The sequence below is a fragment of the Canis lupus genome, chromosome 4 (assembly GCF_048164855.1).
Source record: "Canis lupus baileyi chromosome 4, mCanLup2.hap1, whole genome shotgun sequence".
In the NCBI taxonomy this organism is placed as follows: domain Eukaryota; kingdom Metazoa; phylum Chordata; class Mammalia; order Carnivora; family Canidae; genus Canis; species Canis lupus.
Window position 1 is genome coordinate 43,888,613 of NC_132841.1, and position 27,838 is coordinate 43,916,450.

Here is a 27,838-nt window from a genome sequence, read left to right on the forward strand (position 1 = left end):
TGGTCTCAGCTTTGACGCTAGGGGGTATATATGTATGTTTACATCATGCCAGGAGACCTCATAATCATCATTAGGTATAATCTACCACCTGCCTCCATGGATACCCATTCAGTAAAAGCAAAATAAGGATGTGTTAGTTCTCCTCTATTCCTTTGCAAGGGTGAATTTACTATGTCTTGTCAACTATAAATATTGAAACTGGAAGACAGTCTCTTGGCCCCTTAATGTACTCTCCCCAGCTCCACACTGGCTCTGCTGAGAGGGGTTTTTAGGACATGCTAGAGAAGAAAGAAAATGCAATTATCCAGACAGTACTGGAGGGAGGGATTGGGCTGACAGCCAACAGGGGCTTGTAGAACAAAGTTTCTGGTCAAAAAACTGAAGCAGGGGGTGCTTAGGTGGCTCAATCAGTTAAGTGTCTGTCTTTGGCTCAGATCATGATCCTGGGGTCCTGGGGATTGAGCCCTACATTGGGCTCTCTGCAGAGCAGGGAGCCTGCCTCCCTCTCCATCCCCTACTCCCCCTGCTTATGGTCTCTTGCCCTCTGTCAAATAAATAAAATCTTAAAAAAAAAAAAATTGAAGCAGGATAACCTGTCAGTTTCAACAACACTGGAAAAAAACCTAAGGGAAAGCACAGTTGAATACATCTCATAATGTGTCTGAAAAAGAGAGATTTTAGTGGATCTCAAAAATCAGAAATGGAAGAAATCTCTATTGTTTCATTTTAAAGATGGGTAATCTGAAACACAGAGAAGAGAAAGGACTTTCCCAGGATCACACAGAAATTCCGTAGCTGATCTAAGACTAGAATTCTCACTATTCAAAGCTGTGTTTTTCTGGCACATAACATCATCAGTGTAAACCTAACTTTTAAGCTAAATTAAGCTAAGTCATCCACGTGTACATTTATCTCTCTGGTCATAGAAACTAACAAGTGCCTGTGTCCAAAACTCACCCAAATTCTTATGGGTTCTCATTTCTATCTCTCCTACCTCTTGGTGCATGGCCAGCTTAACACAAGACACACCTATCACTTCCCCTTTGGTTTCCAAGCTGATGCCTCAGAAAGAGACAGGAAATAACCAAAAGATATATTCTGGTAGCGAAGACAGTATGTATGTGATACTTCTAAAAACAATTGGGTAAACCCATATTAGATCAACTGAACACTCTTTGAAGTCATGTCCGATCAGAAATCATGACTCTTACCAATAAAACTGGGCAAACAGGACCATTTGAGAGTATCGACAGTTCTGTAAGGGATAGAATGTCAAGAGGGGGGGAAATAAAAGGAAAAGGAGGTTAAGTCTACCAGTCATAGTTCAGAGTTACGAGGTCACACATTAGGGAATTCAAAAGAATGTTTCTATAAAAAGAATAAAAATATATTTCTAAACAACAAATGTGGAACTTGGAGTCAAAATAATTAAAATAAGGAACCACAAAGTACCAATTAGACCTGAGGTCCAATCCTAAATAATTACCTTAGCCAAACAGCATGGATAACCTTTCTTCATATTTATAATTAGGAAAAAAACAGCAATAATAGACATAGTCATCACTTACTGATCATCTACAGGCAGATAGAGGGCCATGCCCATCATTGTCTCTACCAGTGCCACCTCTACCCAAAGGAGTTGTTCCCCCTCTTCCAATTCCTTTACCTGGAATAAATGGCAAACCATCATCACCACCACAATCATCTTTGTTCAAGGCCCTCCTCCTCCATCACTACCTTGGTTGGGAGACCTTTCACTCCAGGATCATCATTTGCTCTAACTTAAAGAATGAAGCAGAAATAAATGTATAAAAAAAAAAAAAACACACAATGAGTTAACCACTTTATATCCCTGCTTTCATCTAATCCCTATCCCAATCCCATGGAACGTAGGCACTATGAGAATCAGAGAGATGAAGTCATTTGCCCAAACGTATTGACAAGTTACAGGACCAAGATGTAAATTCAAATTTGGAGTTCTTAATTATTATACTTCAGAGTGGTTGTGGGGATTCAATCGAAAAGTAAGGAAAGCACCTTGCAAAGTGCCTGCTCTCAGTACCCTGAGAGCGCCCTGGTAGTTTGTGTCCCTTCCTGGCCATATTCCCAATCCTTGTCTCATCCTCCACAAGGCAGGGGCACTAACGCTCAATCGTCCTTGGCCAATTCTCAAACTATCTGAATGGTGGCCAAAGTCACTGAATTCCTGGTCAACTTACTGGGGGACAAATGTGGAGCAGAGGCGGGGAGAAGGTCCGCAATGCCATCGCTTCTTGTTCCGGCTTGAAAACTCAGCATGGGGCACCTGCGTGGCTCAGCGGCTGAGCGGCTGCCTTCAGGGCGTGACCCCGGGACCCTGGGGCCCTGGGACCCTGGGACCCAGGCCGGCCGCAGGCTTCTCCCTCTGCCTGTGTCTCTGCCTCTCCGTGCGTGTCTCTCACGAATAAATGTATAAAACCTAGAAAGAAAAGACAAGAGAGGAGAGAGAGAGAGAGAGAGAGAGAGAGAGAGAGAGAAAGAAGGGGAGGGGAGGGGAGGGGAGGGGGGGGGAGGGAGAGGAGAGGAGAGGAGAGGAGAGGAGAGGAGAGGAGAGGAGAGGAGAGGAGAGGAGAGGAGAGGAGAGGAGAGGAGAGGAGAGGAGAGGAGAGGAGAGGAGAGGAGAGGAGAGGAGAGGAGAGGAGAGGAGAGGAGAGGAGAGGAGAGGAGAGGAGAGGAGAGGAGAGGAGAGGAGAGGAGAGGAGAGGAGAGGAGAGGAGAGGAGAGGAGAGGAGAGGAGAGGAGAGGAGAGGAGAGGAGAGGAGAGGAGAGATTCAGAATCTAGGAGGTAGGAGGCCTGGGGAAAGGGGGTCTTTGCTGTGAGACCTGGAGCGTCTAATTTCCCTCCCTGGACACTTTCCCCTTTGGAAGGCCGGAACTGTGGCAAAGGGCAAGCGCCCCGCAGGTTTTTTGTTTTTAGTTTTTTTTTTTAACTTCTCGGCTCCCACCTCATCTTCAAGAGGAGTGATGACGATTGTAAGGCAGTTGACGAGGCCGGTTAGTTGAACTAATTCCGTAAAATGTGCTTAGCAGAGTGCCTAGGACATGGCAACTTCCAATACACGTTAGTTACTGTTTTCACCGCCATTATTAGGATCACCCCAACTTCAACGGCATTCGAGGCGTCTCCACTAAGCCAGGGGGCCCGGCCGCGCAGGACCCGGCTTCACACCGGCGCCACGGCCCTGCCCTCGGCGCTCTCTACTCTCCACGAGGCCGCCGCCAGGTTTTCCGCTGCGGGGGGAGTCCGCGACTCACACGACAGTCAGGACGGTCCCCGCGCCGACGGCCCTGCCCCTTCTCCTTCAGCGGCGGGGGCAGGCCTGAGCCCGACTCCTGCCGCACGCCCGCCCGCCTCGGCCACCATTGGTCGCCCCGTCGCTGGCGTGACTAAGGCCCGTCCCTCTTCTCTCTGGGACCACGCTGAGGCGATCTCCGGAAGCGGAGGGGCCTCAGAGGAGGGACCGCGACGCATCCTGGGCTTTGTAGTCCGAGCCCACGGCCGCCGGCCAAGACCGCGGCGTCGGGACCCGGAGAACTACAATCCCCAGCAGCCCGCGGCGAGCGGAGAGAGGGGGGGGAGCTCGCGTCACGTGGGCTCCCGGCCTGGGCGGGCTGCTTCTCAGTGCGGCGGCGGCGGCTCGGGGACCGGGGCCTTTTGTTCGGAGCGGCCGCGGGGGGCCCCGGAGCGGCGAGGCCGGCGGCCTTCCCCAGCTCGCTCGGTCCCGGCACACCCTCGCGGGGGTGGGGAGGCCGCCCCCTGGGCCGGGCCTCGCCTCAGGCGCCGCCGCCCCGCCCTAGGCCCGCCCCGCCGGGCCTAAGGGGAGGAACCGGCCGGGCCTTCCCGCGCGGCCCAGGCACCTCCGGAGTCGCCGCCGCTGCCCTGCGTGCCCCGGACCGAGGCTGCCCCTGGTTGCTTCCGCAGACGCCATGAAGATTAAAGATGCCAAGAAACCCTGTAAGATGGGGCGTGGGCCCGCCGGGTTGGGAGAGCTCCTGGGGCCCGGGCGGAGGCGCCTTAGTGGAGCGGCCTGGTCCCCGGCCTGCGGCTCGGGGTGGGGGCGCGGGCACCGAGGCCCCCGCCGGCCCCCGAGGCCCCCGCCGCCCCCCGAGGCCCCCGAGGCCCCCGGCGCTTTACGGCCTCCTCGAGTTCTGGGACGCGCCTACGGGGATTTTTCGTTGGGCTTTGGCGAGGCGTGCTAGACCTGCCAGTCCACTCCCCCTCTGCTCCCCCTGAAACCAGGGTGGAAACGGGCCTCGTTTGCACGGGGGCATTTACCACTGTTTGTTTTTCTTTTTTCCCTACTGATTTCTGGGCTTCTCGCTTGTGTCCTTGAAATCCCGGTGTGTTCCTGGGAGTTGTCACTGTTGTTACAATTAGAATCTCTTTAAAACACGCCGGTCACCTACCAGTGGGTGATTGCCGTGGCTTGTTTTTGTTTAGAATTTGTTTAGAATGACAGCTAGATCGTGTTTGCTTAAAAAAAATAAAAATAAACAAAATTAAAAAAAAAAAAACATAAAACGGAAGATAAAAATCACGGGTATTCCCGCCACTCAGAGCTAACTAACCACTATTAATATTTTGGTGGATACCCTCAGAGATTTTTCCACGACTGTATATGTACGTACTGTTTAATGAAATCTTCTGCACATGTCTTAAGAGCAAATCAACTTTCATTTCCTTTTTATTTTTAGGCTTTTAAAGACCTTTTACTCCTGTAAGTAGCTTATTTAATCGCTCATCACGATTTTCGGACTTTCTAAGTACATTCTCCCAAAGGAACTAGGGGATGTATGCTTATCTTAGGGTCGTATTGGTGGTATTTTACGGTCTTTACTGTCTCATGTGATCTTACACATCTAAGAAATCTGCAAAAGGGAGCATGGACACCTTCCCTTCTGGACGGTCAAAGTTCTTGTAACTTCACCAGAAAGGCTGCATACCAAAGCACTCTAAAAACTACTCATTGTTATTTAAATATGAGATGATTTGGTCTTGATTTTACAGATGAGGAAATGGAATTTATGTAGCCCCGGAGTAACTTTTCAAGGCTATACCGACCAACTCTGTGCTGATGAGGTTCCCTGAGTGGACTGACTCATAGCCCAGTGTTCTTTTTTCTGCACCCGTGGGGGTACAATTTAGTCGAAATAGAGAAACCTTTCTGATCTGGTGGTTTTATCTGCCTGCTTAAGAGATATGTATTTTAATGATGATTTCTTATGATAGTGAAAGAGTCCTTGTTCAAGGAGTCTATAAAATAGTAACGTGAAGGCTTAGGTGACAGGATTATAGAACCACTTCTAGTTTTCTTTACAGTTGCTAAATTAGACTGATCTTGAACAGATGCAGTAATACAGAACACTTGGACATCTTAACTAACATTTTCCCTGCTTGTCTTAGAACTTCCATTTAGTAAAATAAGTTGAACAATGACAAGCTCATATGCACACTCTTACAGTTATATTCTTTTTGCCATGATAATTGGTTTGTTAGATTTGGGCACACTTGTTATCAGGTATGAATGCCACCTCTGTCAAAGGTGCTTCAGCAAAGATATAAAGGTTTATAAAATAAACTTTAGGTTGAGAAAAGAACACCTGTTTTTTTAAAGTTACGTATTACTACATTATGAGACCATTAATGATGAAAGAGTCCTACTGAAACACTAGTCAGTTAATATGATTTAGAAGTCTAGCGTAACATTTCCTGTTTCTTTTGTGTAGAAGATGACGTTACTGCTTCCTCAGTCTTTACAGGAAAAGTAAAGAACATCTTGTTTTTCTTTGTGAAGGAAAGTATTTCAATTATGGATTATAAATATATGTAACCAGCAAGTGTTATCTCTAATGTTCTTAGGAACATGAACACTCAGATTAGCTAAAGATACATTTTTGTTGCTTTTAAGTACTCGTATAGGGGTTTTTCTAATAATTATAAATTTATTTATTTGAATAATTATAAATTTAGTGAGCCCTTCGTATGTTTAAAGCACTATCTTTACATGCATTGCAGCGTTAAACAAGTGGCTTTGGCTTCACATTCTTACATTCACATTTCTAAGTGTCAGAATACATTGCTTTTAGATACATCACTTAATATATTGCAAGGTTATAAATCAGATGCATGTATTTAACCAGAAAATAAGAAAAGGAATTAGTTTCATCTGCCAGATTATGTAGTAAAAGATTAACATTTGAAATATGTGTTAATTCAACTCCAAGGGAGGGATAAAGTCAAACATTAACCTAATGAAAAACTTTTGCTAGTGAAAATATGGAAACCTGCAAAATGGCAGTGTTTGCTTTACCTTAAATTTTTCACACTGCTTAAATATTAGATATTAAAAAGCCAAACAGCCATGAGTTCCTCTTGTACCTCGACTGACAGGATGTCTTATGGTATGTTCGACATTTGTTTTGCTTACCTTAGTGGCTTGTAGCCTAATTAACAAGATGATAATAAAAGATACATTTTTTTAATTTGAGAAGATAAAGATTTTTGAGTCTCTGCTTTGCTAACCCAAGCTGTTGCCTGAAGCTTTTGTCAAGAGCAGAGCAAAGTATATGGCATATGTGTGTGGTTTGCTTCTATATAATTTGATTGGCCTGTTTGTAAATTGAATCATTACTTAAGAATGATCACTTCCAGGGACGCCTGGGTGGCTCTGTTCGTTAAACATCTGACTCTTGATCTCAGCTCAGGTCTTGATCTCAACTTGGTGAGTTCAAGCCCCATGTGGAGCCTACTTTAAAAAAAAAAAAAAATCCCTTCCAGTAGATGATGAGATAAGGTACAATCGAATATAATTTCTAATGTTTCCTTTGATGTACCTAATTTACCAAAGGGGGAAAAATATTTACCTGATGCTTTTCTAAGGAATTATGATACTAAAGATGTAAAAGTAGTTATTTTTTTAGTCTGTTTCAAAATACCAATATTTTTATTTGGAATGATTATTGGGAAAAGCAAAATGCATGTCTTTTTTATCCAAGAATATCAAGCATACCCAGAATTTACCTGCATACATGCCCATTTTAGAATTTTGCTTTTTAAAATAATCTACTAATGTTTTGAACATTTTCATCATTTGGTCCCTTTCCCATCAAAGGGTCCCAAAGGATCCCTTTGGGCTAAAATCTACATGGAGCCATTAGCAGTTAAACAGTTCTTTAATATTTCTCCCCCACCCCTTTACAACACCTAGCAAGACACCAAACTCTTTTTTTTTTTTTTTTTTTTTGTTTTTTGTTTTTTGACACCAAACTCTTATAACACATCTTGTTAGAAATCAACAGTTTGCCTCATGGCTAGATATCAAGGGGATTGGACATGGCAGGTCTCTTCATATACAGTCTGTCTTGTAAGAGAGATAATTCTTGATGTAGCACTTTATGCTTATGATAGTTCTGGATATTTTTGTTACTGATGGCTAATGGCAGCTCTGTTAGGCTCAGCTGAAAAATAGTTATTTTTTGAAAGCCAGATATATTGTAGGAAAGTCTTGAGAGGGCAGCACGTATTTGCCATCATCAAAATACTCATTTGCGTTTATGATTTATGGAATGTGTTTTTTTTTAATGTGTATTCTGGTTTTGTTTTGTTTTGTTTTGTTTTTAAGATTTTATTTATTCATGAGAGCCACACAGAGAGAGAGAGGCAGAGACACAGGCAGAGGGAGAAGCAGGTTCCATGCAGGGAGCCTGATGTGGGACTCCATCTCAGACTCCAGAATCACGCCCTGGGCCCAAGGCAGGCGCTAAACCGCTGAGCCACCCAAGGATCCCCTTCAATGTGTATTTTCATTCATTATTTTCACCTTGGCAATGGAGAGTTTTATTATCTAAGAAAAAAAATGTTTAGGTTATATGCAGTAAGTAGCTTGTTCACACACTGGTAACCTACTTTTAACCTATCTCTTGGCTAGAAGCAACAAGGCTATAGGTATAGATACTTCCCTGATTTTTTAGGAAACAGATCTTTTTCTTACCTCATGAGCTATTAGTGGACCTGTGGTTGTACTTATATTTGCCTCATACTTGGAATTGCAAACAAAGTTTGAGCTCCATGCCCCTTTCCCCTCCAATTTTGGTCAGTGACAAAAAAAGGTTTTGTTTTGTTTTTTTTTTAATGTACTGGAAAATGTAAAGATCAGTAATTATACCACTTACTAAGTGATAGGAGTGGATCATTATTAAGAATTTGTGTTTTCTGGAAAAAAAAAAAGAATTTGTGTTTTCTGTAGGACACATCTCACTGGCTCAGTCATTAGAGCTTGGGACTCTTGATCTTGGGGTTGTGAGTTTGAGTCCCTCGTTGGGTGTAGAGATTACCTAAAAATTTTTAATTTCTTTTTCAAGTTCCAAAGAGGCTGTATTATATACAGAGGGAAGGGGGTTCAGTCCTTCTTGGCTACTGCTTTCCTCGTGGCTTCCAGGACATTGCTCTTTTCCTCTTTTCCTTTTGGCACGGTTGTAAGTCCCCACACTTTTTTTGATGAACTTGAGGAGACACTTGTCCTTAGAGATCTTGCATGTGCCACTCATGCTGTTCATTCATATGGGGTGTATGAGACGAAGCAGCATACTTATGGGATCATACCCTGCACAAACTTGGTGTGTTTGGTGAGGTGACCGTGGCAGCAGCAGCTATACCTGGGCTTGATTCCACTGTTACTCACCTTGTGGCCCTCATTGAGGCCCACAGCCATAGGGTAGCATAGAGCCATAGCATTGCTATGGTAGCATTGCTCCTCCATGGCTCCTGGGGCAGAGGGCTTCCATACTTTTTTAATGTGATTTTTTTCCCCCTCTTTGGCATAAGAGAATGAATTCCAGAACTCTGCTGAGTTAAAAGTTCACTATACCAAAGATGGCTGTTACCAACTTTTTTTCTTTAGAGTCACTGGCAAGGCTGAGTTTTTCCAGTCCTTACTTCCTGATTTTAAGAAGAAAATTGTCATAATTGAGATTTACTGAAAAATAGAAAGGGCATGCAGTGTTCTAGTTTGCACATGATTACTGAGAAATTTATTGTCTACAATATAGCATCTCTAGTTACGCTTCCCTTAAGAACAGACATATCTCATAGGCTAGATGTGAGATGATTCTTGGGGTTTTTGCATTCTTAATTTTAAAAAAACAACCTCTGTAGGCAATAACCCTTAAAGATATTATACAGTTTTTCCAACTTAATTTACAGTTATTTCATAAAACATTCTGTTTCTCTAGTCCAGTGTAAAAAAGTGAGTCACTCAAAGATTTAAAATTGAATGGTAATATTATTTCATGAGTTTGTGGTTGTTGGTGTCTATTTTTTTTTTTTTTTAAGATTTATTTATTTTAGAGTGAGAGACCATCTTCAACAGACTTCCCACTGAGCACAGAGCCCAAGGCAGGGTTTGATCTCATGACCTGAGCTGAAACCAAAAGTTGGACAGTTAACTGTTTGAGCCACTCAGGCATCCCCGGTGGTGGTTATTCTTTATATGTTGCATGTCGTACATATCTTATAATATTCTTCAGTAATTAATGTAATTTAAAAGAAATGGCAGATTGATATACTATAACAATAAGACATAACTTTGTAAACAAGTTTTTTTGGTTTCTGTGTGGAGTTTTTCAGCTAGGACAAGATTGGTTGTTCCATGCAAATATATCAACAAAAGCTTTTTAAAACAAGCCACCAGGGAGATCCCTGGGTGGCTCAGCGGTTGATCACCTGCCTCCGGCCCAGAGCGTTGATCCTGGAAACCAGGGCTCCCTGCATGGAGCCTGCTTCTCCCTCTGCCTCTCTCTATCTCTCATGAATAAATAAATAAAATCTATAAATAAATAAATAAATAAATAAATAAATAAATAAATAAATAAGTAGTAGAAGATTTTTGTTTTTATCATTTTAATGATAATGATACTTAAACAGTAGTTTTCTTTGGGAAAGAACTAGTTAACACTTTTCATGCACCCTAGGTTTCACAAGCGATTTCATTCAGTGAGCCTTTTTTCTACTGCCTACTCCACTGTTAGGTATTTTGGAATTGGCCATTGACCCCTTGGGATGAAAAAGTGTGGTACTCCTACATAGCTTTAGAAAAGTAGAGGGGATCCCTGGGTGGCGCAGCGGTTTAGTGCCTGCCTTTGGCCCAGGGCGCGATCCTGGAGACCCGGGATCGAATCCCCCGTCAGGCTCCCGGTGCATGGAGCCTGCTTCTCCCTCTGCCTGTGTCTCTGCCTCTCTCTCTCATTCTATGTGACTATGATAAATAAATTTAAAAACAAATTTAAAAAAAAAAAAAGAGAGAAGAAAAGTAGAAAATTTCTTACTCTCCAGTATTTCATCTATAAGCTTCAAATATCTTCCTAGGCAGTAAGGTCTTTTCAAAACTTAATTTATGGTTTTGTGTAAGAATTAAAAGTTCTTCACATAAATATTAATTGGGTTTTTCTTTCAAGAATGGCAGTTTTCAAATATTTATAAACCTGGGAGCAGACAGGGACTTCTGACTGAAAATAAAAATAACATGATCCTTGAGCCTGGTAATTTTTCAGCATTTTAGTTTGCTCCGAAGTAATCTTTTTATTTGTATGTATTTTGACACCTGACACATATGTAGGAAAACTATAAACTTAATTTCTAAAGTATTTTTAACTTTGGAAAATAAAGGTTTTTAGCTTAGTAAATCTTCCCTTGTAGAAATTTTTCTATCCCAAAATTCATTTTATGTGGCAACAGTGACTTGTACACCCACCCCCATGAATCTAGAATCAAACATGATCAAATAAGAGAAATCAGGTCCCTGGGTGGCTCAGTCACTTAAGTATCTGCCTTTGGGTCAGATCATATCAAGGTCCTGGGATCCAGCAGAGTCAGGCTCTCTGTCTGCTTCTCCTTCTCCCTCTGTCCTTCCCCGCTCAGGCAACCTCCCCTCTCTCTCTCCACTCTCAAATTTTTAAAAAATAAATCATTTTGGTTATATCAGAATCATTCCTATGTTTTATGTAATGTCCACTGAAAAGTGTCCTCATTATCTACCTGTTCAGCAGATTGGGAAAATTCTGAAGCCATCTCTGACTTACTGGATCAGTAGAGCTACCCTGTATTGTCTTTTCTTTCAGTGTGTTGTCCAAGCAAACAGTTGCTGTGAATTTCTTGTCTGTAAATTTTAGTATTGCTGCTTGCTACTAGGGATTTGAAAATTGAGAAAATTTAGTCAATTTCTTTTATATTTTAGTTGCTTATAAAAATCTTTAGGTGACACAAATGTTATGGCTGCTGGGGTCTTACCCCCCAGATTATAGTCTTAAGTCATTTTACTATTAAAGAGGTTTCCTTTTTAACACTGTCTTTAATGTCTAAACTTGGGTTTCAAATACAATAAATGAGCTTTTAAAAAAAATGAACTATTTCTCCAGAAGAAGATAATTAGAATTACTCCTTCCTCATTTAATATTATTTACTGTACTGATTTCAGTAAGTGTAAATTCTGAAATGGAGAAATGTATAGAATCCTTTCTTGTTGAATTGTATGTTACTGGTTTCTAATACTCACATATATCAAATAAAATACTAATATTAATATCAAATAAAATACAAATATTTAAGAAACAGATTTTGGAGGGAACTAGTTTCCCATGACCGCTTACACATAAAAAACTGTGAGGTATATTTTGTTCTGAGGTTTTTTGTAATGTATGTATTAGAGTATTTTGTATTAAGTATTAAATTATTCTTGAGTCTCTGTCATTTTGTTTACGATCTCAGAGAATTGAAACAGACCTGGAACAAACTAGGATTCAGAGAAGTTAATGGTTTTTCCAAAGTCATATAATATAAGTCCAGTTGGTGAAAGAACATCAAGTCCCAAACCCAAATGATATAACTCCCTGCCCAAATGTGCCCGATAGACTTCTCTTCAACATTATTAACAGCTAATTTTATTAACCAGATGTACCAAAGAAACATAACGTTTAATGAGCAAAGAATAAGTTCTTTTTAAGGAGGTACTTTTTCCCTTAGGTTACTTGAAGTAATTATAGGCCAATTTTATTACATTAAAATCTTATTAGAAATATTATCAAGCCCTAGGTAATGACCTATTTATTAAAACAGGTCCAAATTTGGACCAATTATTGGTCCAAATTTTTCCTGATTCCCCTGGGGCATATGATGAGTATTTAATAGGGTGAAAAGGAATACCTACCTGAGCAGGAATTGAAAGGCCCTGGGCGAGCTCTAAGCATCTTACGTTACAGGTTTTTAGAAAATGTATAAAGCAATACTTCAAAGGGAAAAAGTTGAGTTGCACATAGAAGAAGCATCTTACCCCAGAATGTTATTGACTGCATGATTCAGCATATAAGTTTGTGGCTAATTAACTAGTACCTAATTTGCATTTCTAAAGTTGATATATACACATATACATATGTTTTTTGTTTTTGTTTTTTTAATCCACAGCTTTCCCATGGTTTGGCATGGACATTGGGGGGACTCTAGTAAAGCTCTCATATTTTGAACCTATTGATATCACAGCAGAGGAAGAACAAGAAGAAGTTGAGAGCCTAAAAAGTATCCGGAAATATTTGACTTCTAATGTAGCATATGGATCCACTGGTATTCGGGATGTACACCTTGAACTGAAGGATTTAACACTTTTTGGCCGAAGAGGAAACTTGCACTTTATCAGATTTCCAACCCACGACCTGCCTACTTTTATCCAGATGGGAAGAGATAAAAACTTCTCAACATTACACACGGTGCTATGTGCTACAGGAGGTGGTGCTTACAAGTTTGAAGAAGATTTTCGCACAGTAGGTATCTTACTCAAAGCCAAAAATTGATGCTCATTCTTTTTTTTTTTTTTTTTTTAAGATTTATTTATTTGAGAGAGAGAGTATGTGCATAGGAGTGGGAGGAATGACACAGGGAGAGGGACTAGCAGACAACTCACTGTGGGCCTAGTCCATCATGGGATTCAGTCTCACAACCCTGAGATCATGCATGACCTGAGCCAAAACTAAGAGTTGGACTTTCAAACAACTGCCACCTAGGTGCCCCCTCCTTATTTTTAAAATAAGAGGCTAGGTTCCCATCTAGCATGTTGCCTAGATTAGTTACCCCTGCTGGATACAGAGGAAGTTTGTATTCATGACTAGCTTTTCATTTGGGGCACTTAAACACCTTTATAGACTGAGTAAAAAATTGCCCAGATTTGGGCTTGTTGTACATAATACTTGGTAAAACTTGCCAAGTTTAGGGACTGTTATAAAGCTACAATAAAATTCATTGGGATTTCAATGAATTTGGCAGTGTACAAAGCCAAATATAAGTGGGGTTTGAATTACAGTCACTATTATTGACATGTGTTTGCATTGCTTTTGTGTATTATCCATACAGTCCTTTCTCCCAGGACCATCTCTTTCCCTGCCCCTGCCTCTTCACTAAAAACAAAAACAGCTGAGGCCAGTGTCTTTTGATTAAGTAGACATCTGAATGAGAGTCCCTATTTTCCCTTTTTTCTGGTTTTATCCACCAGCCTTACTATGTTCCTATCTCAAAGGAGGTCATTGGGATATGGCAAGAGGACTATGTAACATTGATTATATACTAGTGGGGGTTTGCCAAGCTTCTTCATTCTTCATTAGTCCTTTCATTTGAATAAAAGAAAGTGAGCATTTGGGGCTACTGAAATTTGTTTTCTTTGAAAACATGCATAAACCATTTAATTTCTTAAATTCACATTAGAAAAGTCTGTTAATAGAATGTAAGTGATCACTTATATGGCTCACATAAGTAAGCCCCTTAAACTTTGAGATAGTTTAAAAGTCTAAATTGTTAATCATTTTTTTCTTTTGATGGATAATACTGATTTGCATTCAATTTATTGAATGGTTTGAACATAAGAAGTCCTTGCCCACTAAATGTTAGTTTGCTCCTCTCCCCCTCTCCATCTTTGTAAAAACTGAAATATCCCCACAAATTTCCAGAGTGCATCCAAAGGTAATACCACCATCACTGAGAACCATTGGACTAAGAGATAACGACAGGAAACAAAACAAGTGAAAGTGTATGGGTCATAGATGATTTTCAAGTTTTATAAAGTACATGAAAATTACACATACAGTGCAGTTGAGCCAAGTATTTTGAATACTGTCCCTTTTTCACTTTACAAAATTCTATGGTGTTTTGTTTTGTTTGTTTATAGATTGGAAACCTCCACCTGCACAAACTGGATGAACTTGACTGCCTTGTAAAGGGCTTGCTGTATATAGATTCTGTCAGTTTCAATGGACAAGCAGAGTGCTATTATTTTGCTAATGCCTCAGAACCTGAGCGATGCCAAAAGATGCCTTTTAACCTGGATGATCCCTATCCACTGCTGATAGTGAACATTGGTTCAGGAGTCAGTATTTTAGCAGTCCATTCCAAAGACAACTATAAACGAGTAACCGGGACAAGGTAGTGACCTTTTTGTACTTATTGCAGCATTCATGTTGTTTTATACATAGAAGTTGTGAAATCATCTTAATGCTAGCCTCTAACATGCATTTGTGCAGTAGCAAAAAATGTAGATGTGTAAGTATAAGTGTTGCAAATAATATTGTTTTATAAGGTATGTGTATAAAGATTCAAACTAAAATCATTACATATTTACATTTGCTTAATATCAGTTGGCATCAAAAATTCCATAATTGTAAGAGGGAGTTTTTATCTGGAATGATTCTAAGGACTTGTATTTGCCAAAGCATTCTTGTTGTTTTTCACTGTTTTATAACATATTTAAGCCTGAAATTTGCCACTGGTCAGCTTGCATGATGGTTGGATCAGATTCATATTTAAATGTGGTATCGGATAACATTGTAATAATTTTTTTTTCAAGATTTATTTCATTTATTTGAGAAAGCAAGAGAGAGCATGGGGGGAGAGGCAGAGGGAGAGAGAGAATCTCAAGTAGACTCCCCTCTAAGCACAGATATCCATGCAGAGTTCAGTCTCATGACCCTAAGATCGTTACCTGAGCCAAAATCAAGAATCAGATGCTCAACCAACTGAGCCATCCACATGCTTTTGTAATAATTCTTAGAGGACAAATTTAACACGAGCTCTTTATGGGATAACATTAATGTTCTAGATATCCCATAAGGTATTTCTTTAATTTCTATAATGCCTGAAATATTGTTGTAAAATGAAATTTAAAATTGTCCTTATGATTCTGATATATACTTTATCAGCTTTTAAGGAGGGTAGAGACTCCTGTTTGAGGAAGATTTGCGGGTTTATGAAGAAAAACTCATTTCCATTTTAAAGTAGTACTCTTATTAAAGTGATAATTTTTTCTTTATCTAAGTAAACTCTACCTCCATGTGGGGCTCAGACTCATGACCTTGAGATGAAGAGTTGCATTCTCCACTGACTGAGCCAGCCAGGCACCCCTAAATGATACTTAAATTAGTATTTTTTTAAGATATTTTTATTTTTTAATGTATTTGACAGAGATTGAGCATAAGCACGGGGAGCCGTAGAGGGAGAACGAGAAGCAGGCTCTTCACTGAGCAGGGAGCCTGATGCAGGGCTTGATCTCAGGACTCTGGGATCATGACCCAAACACAAGGCAGACACTCAGCTGACTGAGCCACCCAGGCGCCCTCTATCTATCTATCTATCTATCTATCTATCTATCTATATCTATCTATAAATAAAGATTTTATTTATTCATGAGAGACACACACAGAGAGGCAGAGACATAGGCAGAGGGAGAAGCAGGCTCCATGCAGGGAGCCCGACATGGGACTCGATCCCGGGCTTCCAGGATCACACCCTGGGTTGAAGGCAGCGCTAAACCGCTGAGCCACCCAGGCTGCCCCCTAGGCGCCCTTTAATATTTTATCTCTGTGGTTTCTAAAAATCTGCTTCCATTGTTAACTCTCTATGCCATAGAATTACAGGGAAGTATTACCTACTTCAATCAATTCTAAAAGAAATGCAATCCGTTAACTAAATTCCAGGGATAGAGTTTGTTAGAAATTTAGGTGAAAGGAGGGAAAATGAATGGGAAAAATTAGAGAGGGTGACAAAACATGAGAGACTACTAACTCTGGGAAACTGAACAAAGGGTAGTGGAAGGGGAGGCAGGCGGGTGGATGGGGCAACTGGGTGATGGGCACTGAGGAGGACACCTGATGGTTTGAGCACTTGGTGTTATACTGTATGTTGGCAAATCAAACTTCAATGAAAAAAAAAGGAAAAAAATAGAAATTTAGGTGAGACTGGGAGCAAAGGTTTTGATTCTAGGGATTAGAGAGACATGGTTTCATTTTATCAGCATATCCAGGTAAATTTTTATCCTTAACATATTGACCAGCCTGACAAATTTTCTCACCATATTCATTTTTGGGTCATGCTAAAATGCTAATGTGTCACATTGAATTGATTTCAGCCTTGTCAGACCAAGTAAATAGGCCTTTCACTAAATCATTTTCCTGGAAACCATTTAGAGTTATAAGTTTTCTCCTTTTATTTCATATGATACTACTTTTTTTTTAACACTTAAACTGCTTTCCCTCCCCATCCCCACACATAAAGCATTTGTTTTTAGCAATTATAAAGTGTAAGGAATTGGGTAAAGATAATAGAAGATATAAAACATCCCTCCAGCCTTCATGTTGCTTCTACCAACTGATTTTCTCCCCCTTTGGTTTATTTTTTCATCTGACAAGTTTGGTTTGGCATTTTTCTTACCTTCATTATGCTGATATTTCAGCACTTGGCATTAGCAATGTGTTCTTTCTTTGTGCATATTGATAACATGAATACTCCTTTTAATTTTGGAGAAAGAATACTTTATAAATATAACTTACCCAGTTTTCTTTATTTTCTTTAGCCTTGGAGGGGGTACATTTCTGGGTTTATGCTGTTTATTGACTGGCTGTGAAAGTTTTGAAGAGGCTCTTGAAATGGCATCCAAAGGTGACAGCACCCAAGCTGACAAACTGGTCCGTGATATTTACGGGGGAGATTATGAAAGATTTGGTCTGCCAGGTTGGGCTGTAGCGTCTAGGTGAGTTTAATATTTATGTTGTAATTAAAAAAATAAAAGTTGCTTATTTAGTTTTTAGAAAGCAACGTATCAAGAAGCTACAAGGGGGCTTACTCCTACCTGGCTTAGGTTCCAAGTTTTGAACATTCATGTAATTTAAAAATAAGATACACGTCAAGTCTGCCCAGGTACACCCTGTAGGAAACCATTTTATTAATTCTTGAGTATCCTTTCAATATTTCTTTACGCAAATAAAAATATATATCCTTCTCACCCCCTTATACAGAAGGTAACTTTCAGAAGGTAAAATTTATATACCATTATACAGCATACTACTTACTCCTGTGTACTCATCAACAAGCAACATATCCTAGTCTATCTGCCAGCCTCCATCCCCCCCTTTCTCTGTCTTTCTACCCTTCCTCTCTCTCTCTCTCTCTCCCCTTCCTCTGTCCCCCTTCCTTTTTCTCTCCCCTTCCTTCCTTCCCTCCCCTATTAACAGTCTCTTGGTATTTTATTCTGTGGATTTATCAGAGTTTCATGGTGATTTCCAGTATTCTGCCATGTGTGTAGTTCAGTGAGTCCGTCAGTAACCTTGTTTATACCATATTTTATACCTGTATAAATTTATCTGTAGGATAAAATGTGTGAAATGTTGCTTATTATCAACAGAATTTTGTTTGTTTTTCATTTCTCTGCAGTTTTGGTAATATGATTTATAAGGAGAAGCGAGAAACTGTCAGTAAAGAAGATCTAGCAAGAGCTACTTTAGTTACTATCACCAATAACATTGGTTCTGTGGCACGAATGTGTGCTGTTAATGAGGTAAAAAAATTTAACTATATGAAAAATATAGATTGGAGTTTTATGTATATATAGCAGGGCTTCTTTGTGTTCCTTAAGGAGACCTGTAGGATTGAGATCTTCTCTGTTAAATACCAAGGTTCATTAGCTGTATATACCACGTGTACCAAATTATGTTACCTTTAAAGAAAGTAGCCGATTATTCAAGTTGGTAGTAGAACAAAGAGACATTTACATTTCAAATTTATCTACAAACTTTTTCAGAAATACACAACCTAAATCTCTTGAAGATAGAAAATTTTTTCCAAACATAGGACATTTTTGAGGTAACTAATTTTTGAAAGGGGTATTTTTTGCTATTAATGTTACATTTGATTAGCAAGTGCTTAGAAGTTTTCTTATTGCCTTCGGCTTCTTTACAGTGCTGCCTTGTTGCATATGGATCAAGCAGCATTGTACAGGGCTATGAAGGCATTGAGACTTGTTCTTCACAAGAAATTTGAATGATGTATACTTAGGAAAAGCAAGTACTCCTGTGTTTACCCTCATTGTTGGGTTATTTTAATTTGAAGGAGATTGTATATATAATCTGCCTTCATGTAATAGATGTATTTGCCCATTTAATTTTAATTTGATATTTGTAAATATCAAATACCTTAAATGAATTGGGAATTTTGCTTTTTTGAGGGAATCCTTCATCTGTTCATTTTTTCATTGAGTAAGTATTTACAGAGAACCATGTGCCAGGCATTGTTCTAGGCACTTGGGGTACACTAGTGAAGAAAACAAAGATCCCTGACTTTGTGGAGGTTGCATCCATTCTAGTATTTTAATAAATTTTTAGTATGTATAGGGTAATAAGTGGTATTTCTTAAAAAAAGAAAATCAAACAAAATAAAGAAAATTGAGAGTACATCTGCAGAAAACAAATTGCTGAGTAATTGAGTGGTTAAAGGAAGGCTTTATTGAAAACGTGACCCTTGGATAGATACTGGAAGGAGGTGAGATAATCATGCATGCAGATATTTGAGGAAAAAAGCTTCAGCAGAGAACAATTGTGAAAAAAACCAAATTAATCCTTTGAATTATTCTGTTTAAATCCAGTATGTTGTTTCTCAGTGACAGTGTAGTTAGTTGGTTGATGGAGCCACTAACGGATGTTTTAACCTACGTTTTAGGGAGTATTTCACTTTTATGGGCTAACAATAATCCAGGACCTTTTTTCTTAGCCCTGTAGATCTACATTTTCACTGGCCACTTGACTTAGCGATAATTAAGGCCAGCGTTTACACTATCCAAACTCAGTGTGCAAAAACGTATATTCAAAAGTTCAGTATACAGTGAGAGTGGAAAAGTTTCCTGGAGTTTGAAACACCAGTTCCTCCATAAAAAATTTCCTTCAAGGTTCTCTACAGAACCAAATTAATGAGTGGAATCTTCTTAGCAGAGGGTGACTTGATGGGTTAGGCTGATGCCAGAGATGCTGGAAGCCTCAAGTTTACAGTGTTAGTAATCCTAAACCCATTTAAAATACTTTTCCTTGGTTTTAATCTCAATAATATTTCTCCAAATTACTTTCTTAATAGATTATTTATTGGTCATCTTCAAAAACAAGTGTCCTCTAAAATCATTTACTAGGGTCTTTCCAGAATTTTGCTTTTTCAAAATAGACTATATTTTTTAGAGAGGTTTTAGGTTCACAGCAAAATTGAGTAGAAAAATACAGAGAGTTCCCATATACCCTTGAACCCTATAGCTGTACAGCCTCCCCCACTGTCAACATCCAGCACCAGATTGGTACATTTGTTATAATCATTGAACTTGCAGTGACACATTATTATCACCCAAAGCCCTTACTTTACATTGGGTTCACTCTTGGTGTACATTCTGTGGGTTTTGACAAATGTGTAGTGACATGTCCTGATCTAAATTTTAAATATTCAGGATTATGGAGATAATATGTACCAGGAATGTAGTAGACCCTAAAAAAAGGTAGTAGTTGTTTGCATTTTAAAGTAGAGATTTTCTAAACCCTACTGTATTATAAAATCCACTTGATAATTTATATTTCATGTCATTTTCTTCTTTCTTTTTAGAAAATAAACCGAGTTGTCTTTGTTGGAAACTTTTTACGTGTCAATACTCTCTCAATGAAACTTTTGGCATATGCACTGGATTATTGGTCAAAAGGTCAACTGAAAGCATTGTTTCTAGAGCATGAGGTATGATAGGAAAATAATGCTTTGTGAATTTTAATAGCATGCTTTTATTTTTATCTATTTATTTATTTATTTATTTATTTATTTATTTATACATACTTATTTATTCATGAGAGACACAGAGAGAGAGAGAGAGGCAGAGACGCAGGCAGAGGGAGAAGCAGGCTTCATGCAGGGAGCCTGATGTGGGATTCGATCCTGGGTCTCTAGGATCAGGCCCTGGGCCAAAGGCAGGCGCTAAACCATTGAGCCACCCGGGCTGCCCAATAGCATGCTTTTATAAACAGGTTTCATATATTGCTTCTTACTATGTACTTATAAGTATAAAACTATGATTTATCTAATAGTATATTGAGTCCCTGACTTCAATTTGAATTGGGGAGATAAGGGTTACTATAACCTGGTAGGCACCCCATTAAGGTGGAGTTTCCTACTTCTGACCTAGAAGTTTCCTAATTAGTTTCCTAATTCCTGACCAAGAAAGAGCTATACTAGATCTTACAAGCTCTGTAAATATTGGGCTGCTGTATACTTAGTTAAATTGTATTCTTTTGTTGTTTTGTTTTTCTCCAAATAAAAAAATATTAAAAATGAACTGACACAAAAATATATAATTAGGCAATGAAAATTCTCCCTAATCCTACCACCACAACACCTCTAGAAGGACCACTGTTAAAATTTTGGAGGTTATTCAAAATTTTTTTTCTATTCGTTCATTATATCCGGTTATTCTGATCTGAAAATATCAGTTCATATAATATTTTGGAGTAACTAAATCTACCTTGAATTGTTTTGTTTCTGATCAAATGGAAGTATTATTAATTTTAATAACAGATTCAGAGTATTTTCTTGTGTTTATGTTGGGTTGTTACTGCTCTCACTATGGTGAACTGCTGCTGTGCAGGCTCCGAGTGGCATGCTGTAGCCCGGGAGATTGGCAGGTGAAAGAAAAGGAATTGTTTTGAGGAAAGGGGAGAAGGGCTCAGAATTGTAGTAATAGCCCTAGAAGCTTTTCAGTGTCTAAAAACCACACTTTGAAAATATATATTTCATATTTTTCAAATACTAGCTGGCAACACAGAAATTGATAAGTTTTTGAATAAATGTTCTTAAATAGATTTTACATAAATATCTGTTTTTAGTAGTTGTTAATATTGCCTACTAATTTAAAAGCTGAACTGTGTTAATAATTGTTTTAAAATTATACAGGGATATTTTGGAGCTGTTGGTGCACTTCTTGGGCTGCCAAATTTCAGCTAAAAAGCATCAGGTTTCTCTCTACTAATAAATGTCATCCATGAGGAACTGAAAACCAGAGTCATTGTTACTGCATTATTTGTCACTGGGAACCAAAGGATAACAGAGTAGCACTATTCCTGTTGATTTTTAAATGTCACAGTGGTAAGCTGCTAAAAGTTGCCATATTAAAAGAGAGAGCTTGGTAACATGTGCAGTATTTCTAATTGAAATGCTTTCCCTTCTGTATATATATAGCCAGTGTTAAATCCTTAAATGCAATACAGCCTCTGATTATTGAGCTTCCTCTCAGAAAATTTTCTATTTATTTTATGTAGCCAACTATTGCAGTACTGTATGCTCAAACAAATCTTAAAGTCTCTGAAATGTTTAGCTCCTGAAAATAATTGGATCTGAATATTTGTTACAAGTGCGTTCTGTGTGTATTGGTTACTACTAAGTGGATGGTAACATACCCTGTATCAAACTTATTGAAATGGCTATCAAAGATGATCATTTTTTTTTTGATTTTAGAAATGTTAAGGCAATATTAATTATTCATTCTTGTAGTTTTCTCAACATTTCCTTCACCAAAAAAGCATGTTTATATGATATTTTCCCAGAAGTATAAACTTTTTCAAATGCCATAATTTAATTGAAATACTATTATTAAATATTATCCTGAATTTTAAGATGAATCCTAGAAAATAACATAATCGGTGATAATTGCACTTTCTGTATTTTATGTTAATCATTATACTTGAAAAATGTTTTGTATCCTTTAATTAGAGGCTTAATTACTTATTTGAAAGTCCATTTAATGAGGTCCCAGGACTATACTAATAGAATATGGTTTGTGTGCATTGATAGAGACCTGTGCTCTTTCTATACCACATTTATCTCGGGCCTGAACGTAGTCATTTCTGTTTAATTAGGTCTGAAACTTCAAAACCAGAGACTTTAATCTATTATGAACAGCAACAAGATCACATTTAATCACATTTATTCTAAAGAGATGTTATGGAAATCTAAAAGATGAGTTGTTTTGAAACTGTAGGAGTCTGAGGCAGTATTGCAGAATTAGAAAAGGATCAGTGTTTTATACATTCTGGTAATAAAGGCATTATAGTTCCAAAATTTGTAAATCCTCTTGCCTTGGAATTTGTTTTCTGTTTTGAAGTCATTTTTTATAATGTTATTAATTTTTTCAGATTTTTACTTTGACATTACGTTTTTGGAGGTCCAGGAGTTCAGCAAAGTTGTTTAAGTCTGTTAATTAATTAATTGGTTTAAGAAGTAGATTTGGGGAAAATATTCACCTCCTTAAATTACCAGTAAATGTGGATGTGCTTTGAAGAGCTTAAAAATTGTTTACATTATAGGAAGAAAGAAGTATTTATATGTTTTTATGGAACATAATTTTTTTCCATAAAAAACAATGTGCAGTAGAGGTGCTTGAGACATTTCTCCTTATAGTTTTCAAATTTTGTGCTCAAATATTTAAAATTCAGTTTTATTTATTTAAAGACATGAACATCTGAATAATGAGAGTGATTTAATTTAGAGGGAAAAGCATGTAAGGTAATTTTTTAGAATTTAGAATATTTGGAACTTTGAATTCATGTTAGGTCAGTAAGTCATTTTGAAAAATCTACAATGACTAAATGTTTCTTACTTTAATGTTTCCACTGTTGTAGCTAGATATTTCTGTTATTACAAAAAGCCATGCATTCAGTTTATTTTAAAATTCTGTGATTTGGACATTTGTATAAAAAGTTTTTATTTTTAAGTGATAATTTCAAGTTGTATACCTATGGCAAACTATATTAACAGCTGTAGATCTGGGGCTGTCTTTAAGAAAGAAATGGAAGGGTCAAAGTCCATGTAAGTTAAGTTGATCATTGCTTTTGTTAATTTGGGACTGTGTTTCATACTTTTGTCCTTTGAAACTGAAGTTACCTGTTAAAATGCATATACAGTGAACAACCATTTCACCACTGTTGATCTTGGCTATTCTCATGTATAATCAAGAATTCCTGGAGTAATAAGCATGAACACAGAGTTGTGATAGACTGCCAAGATTCTAGGTTTTTGTTTTTTTTTTTTTATAGCCTCACAAAATTCTTTGTAAGCATACAGTGGTAAATAGGTTTAGTTCTAAGCCCAATCAGCATAATGCCTAAAAGCTCTCTTTCTATTAGACTGTACAGTTTAAGAACATAAAGTGTAAGCCATATGTAATTTGACATTTTCTAGTAGGCACATTTAAAAAGTAAAAAGAAACAGGTGAAAATCATTTTGATTATATATTTCTATTTAACCCAATATGTCTGGTATGTTACCATTTCAATGTATAATCACTATAGAAAGTTATTTAGGAGATACCTATTTTTGTTTGTCTTTAAAACCAGTGTATATTTATACTTAGGGCACACCTCAGTTTAGGCTAACCACATTCCAAGTTCTCAAGAGCCAAATTTGGGTAGTGGCTACTGTACTAGACAGTGCAGTTCCAGAGCTAGCTCTTAAAAATGAACACTATCATGTATCCATTAAAACTTTATGAATAAGGGCTTTTTAAAGAATGTTTGAGAGGGGATATGGGAAATATTTTTTTTTATGGGAGTTTTTTTTTTAAATACAGAAGGAAGGTAAATAGCTCATTTGGGCTAGTTTATTTTACACAGATTAGCTGTATTTCTGGCCAATTCAAAAATACCTTACGTTGAATCCTGCCATTTCATCATAACCGTGTATCATTTTTACAGTAATACTGATAAAGTTGCCCAAGAACCATCCTGACTGACCTCAACAGTCTCCAGAATGTCTTTTTCCTTCACTGAAGCAAATTTGATGATTCCAGTGACTTAAATCCCCCCAACCTTATCTTTTTTTTTTTAATAAATTTTTATTTATTTATGATAGAGAGAGAGAGAGAAAGAGAGGCAGAGACACAGGCAGAGGGAGAAGCAGGCTCCATGCACCGGGAGCCCGACGTGGGATTCGATCCCGGGTCTTCAGGATCGCGCCCTGGGCCAAAGGCAGGCGCCAAAACGCTGCACCACCCAGGGATCCCCCACCAACCTTATCTAATTGAACTTTGAGAAGACAATTTTAGGACTAAAAAGAAGCCCGTTTAATTCTTCATTGAGTTTTATACACACAAGAGAACCTTTATAATTTTTGGATTTAATTTTCATTCTTAAAAACTGGTATTTTCAAATGCAAAGAGCACTATCTATTTGGGGACTTGATAAAGAACACAATGTCTAGAACTTTCTGCTACCAATACCCCCTCTCCCACCAAAATATTGCCTTTTAACTAGAGGCATTTAAAACTAATGGCTTTTCGTTCTATACCCAATTTCTCCAAAGACATAGTATTAGACTTGCTTGCTTGTCAACAGGGGCATTCCTTGCTTAGCTACTCTAATTTAAATAGGTGGGCTCTTTGTTTAGGTAAAGTCAGTGCCATTGCCAATAACAGACATGGCCGTTGACAGTCTAAGGAGGTTCAGATTTTTTGCCAAATATTAGACTCTGTAAAGATTCCCGCGTTTTTTACCTTTGCATGCAAATGTGATTACTGTATTATAAGTACTAGTTCCTGAAAGTCCCGTGTCTTTAAGAAAAATGCAGCTAAAGGGAAAGGTTTTCCTCTATGTCAGATGGGAACTCTTGCCTTCTAAGAGCAGTCCATCACATCTTGCCTTGATTTCTAAGGTTGCATTCTTGGGTGGAAAGCTTAGCAAGGCAATGATTTCCAGATGACCTTTATAACCACTTTGCTTGTTTTTATATGCAAAAATGTTCATATTTTGTATAGTATATCTTTTTTTTTCTGTTGAGCACTTTATGCTTTTAGTCCGCTGCATTTGAGGATATAGCTTAGAAATCCTTTCTTATTTAAAGCCATGGAAAAACTCTTAAAGGATAATCACCAGAAAAAAAAATGAGTGTCTATTATTTTGCATTTAACTGAGTTTTGTGGTATCTATAAACAAAATATTAGAAATATATTGCCTTTTTGTAATACTCTTTGACCTTATTTAAGATGATTTGCCAGGAAATGTCATTGATGTCCTGTTTTCCTAATAAGGAATTCAGCCAACTTTGTTTCTATCATCAGATAACCTCAGAAAATAATGTGCTTTATCTGTATTACTGCCTATTTTCAATATTTGAGACAGTGGTTGTCTTATATTTTCTACTGAGCCTTGTAATAAAGACCAAAAGAAGTAATTTTTTTCTTCCTTTAAGGTATTTTTAATAGCCTAATAAAAATAATGGTGATATAAAAAGTAAATCGCCCTAGCTTTTTGACCATATCTAAAATTCTGAGTTATTTCCACTTCTGAAAAGTTCAAATGTCTTGTCAAAGCAGTCTTTTTTGCTTGTGTTACCTCTTGTGTGTTCAGTGGATGTAGGATGGTAAGTTGGCATTATTTTAGAAATTGTGCCAGCCAGTGGTCTAAATTCTTTGTTACTTTCTTTTGTTACAATGGGAAATGACTCATTTACCATCAGGATCCTGAAAAAAGATAGTTGCTCTATTCATGGCAGCATTTGGAAAGAGTAAAATAATTTGTTTAGATACGTGGTGTCCTGTTTTGAAGTTGATATGATTTATATATGTTGATAGGCACTAGATTCTGGATTCTCACCAAACCAGTAGAATAATATTAGATATTCTCTCATAATGTTATGTTCTTGCCTATACTGGCCAAGTAGATAGACTTAAAGTAATATGAGGGGTTTTATATATATATATATAGTAAAGTGTGTGTGTGTGTGTGTGTGTGTGTCGGTGTATGTGTGCGTGCACATGTGTGCACGCTTTTATCTGTGGAAGTATCTGGAATTTTTATTGTGTTAACTTTAAAATTATGTGGACATTATTATAACTTTTCCATTGTACAAAAAGGAACATCCCACTAAATTCATGAATGTTTGAATATTAGATATATTTGAGATTTTTAGTGGCCCTTTTCTTCAAGCTGTTTCTTCTTTCTGGTCATTGTGAGTAGGAACAGATGTGGGATAAACTCTTCCAGGAATTACTGTTTTTGTCAAACACAATTCTTAGTGAAATTTCTAAAACTATTTTAATTACCTCCAAGTGAGTTGAAATATCATGTGTTCTAGTCATTTACATCAAATATGATGAAGACCTAAAATACTTTTATCCTTAGAATTGTCTGAGAATAATGGTTCTGACATTCCCAGCTTGTTATTTAAAATAAATGTAGCAATGAGTTGATACTGAGACTTCAAGTACTACATAGTGCTGAATGATGTGTTTGAGGGGAAATAATTTTTTTTTTCCTTAAGATTTAGAAATCTTTATATGTTGGCTCTTTGTGTAGTTAAGAGATTAAAATTTTCAGTCATTTTGCTGCAGCTGCCACTAATTTTGTGTTTAAAAGAACTAATGAATATATTTTTCAAAGGAGTGAATGAAGTTAAAATTCAAGGTTTTGAATTGTATAAAATATGCAACTGAATTTCAATTCTATGATATTGCTGAATTTTTTTTGCTATTAACATCTTTTATTCATTGCATTGCTTATAGTTTCAGTAGCTTTCAAAGAAAACATTTGAACTTTTACATAATTTGTAAAATATACATAAGTAATGCAAATAGTTTGGGATTATTTTAGCTTTATGTGTATCTGAATCATGGACATCATACATGGCACAATCAGTGGTTATTGCAGATATTAAGCCATTTTGAAATTTACAACTTTTTTCTGAGGTATACAACATTTAGAACAAACACTTAGAAACAAAAGGTAACTGTGTACAACCTAACATCAATATCTTAGTCTCTTTGTCCCAACTCTAATTAATGGAATTAGGATGTAAGTCTTAATAAGAAGACGGCTTTATTATTTTTTTTACAAATTGTATGCTTCCCTTTTTATTTGAACTATATTGAGACTTCCACTTTTTAACTAAAGTAAATGACATTTGTCTTAATTCTGCCCAGTTATTGACGAAATCATATCTAGATATTTGTATATTTTAATTTTACTTATATAAGCCATTTCAGTTTAAGTTGCCTTATTCTGTCCTTCACATTCTTCTTGTCAAGTCTAATAAGCTTTTGTCATGTTGGAATTCTTCTAACACTGAATCTGTGATGTAAAAATGTATGATGTGCTATAAATTTTATTCATAATTAACTTATAGCCTATTGTACCTATAAAGCATTTCTTGTAAATTGTCTAGTTTATTTTTTCATTTATGTACATTTTCTTATGTAAATTTTTAAAATACTTGTGGCCTGTTCTGTAAACATTCCTGTGCCCTTCTCCTTAATGCTTATTTGCATGAAAGAAACTTAGGTTTTGCTTGTTTATATTGGATGGCCATTAAGCCAACTTCTGTACTCTCTGCCTTCTTTCCTGTAGTTTAACTTTTTCTAGTTTTGTTCGTATTCTAAATAAATGTTAAAATCATTCTTTTTATTTCCTACTTTCCAAATAAATTCTCTAAGTTGTTTAA

At 37.6% G+C, this 27,838-nt stretch overlaps 1 protein-coding gene and 1 pseudogene across 1 annotated transcript; one reads left to right on the forward strand and one right to left on the reverse strand.

The window, feature by feature from the left end:
• The first annotated feature begins 3,682 nt into the window (after positions 1-3,682).
• PANK3 (pantothenate kinase 3) lies at positions 3,683-27,838 on the forward strand. Its single transcript, XM_072824218.1, has 7 exons — positions 3,683-3,994; positions 12,494-12,846; positions 14,241-14,494; positions 16,917-17,093; positions 17,774-17,897; positions 19,973-20,098; positions 21,305-27,838. Exons 1-7 carry the CDS (start codon positions 3,967-3,969, stop codon positions 21,353-21,355), a joined length of 1,113 nt encoding a protein of 370 aa, XP_072680319.1. The 5' UTR covers positions 3,683-3,966; the 3' UTR covers positions 21,356-27,838.
• LOC140632321 (large ribosomal subunit protein eL36 pseudogene) lies at positions 8,307-8,871 on the reverse strand (annotated as a pseudogene).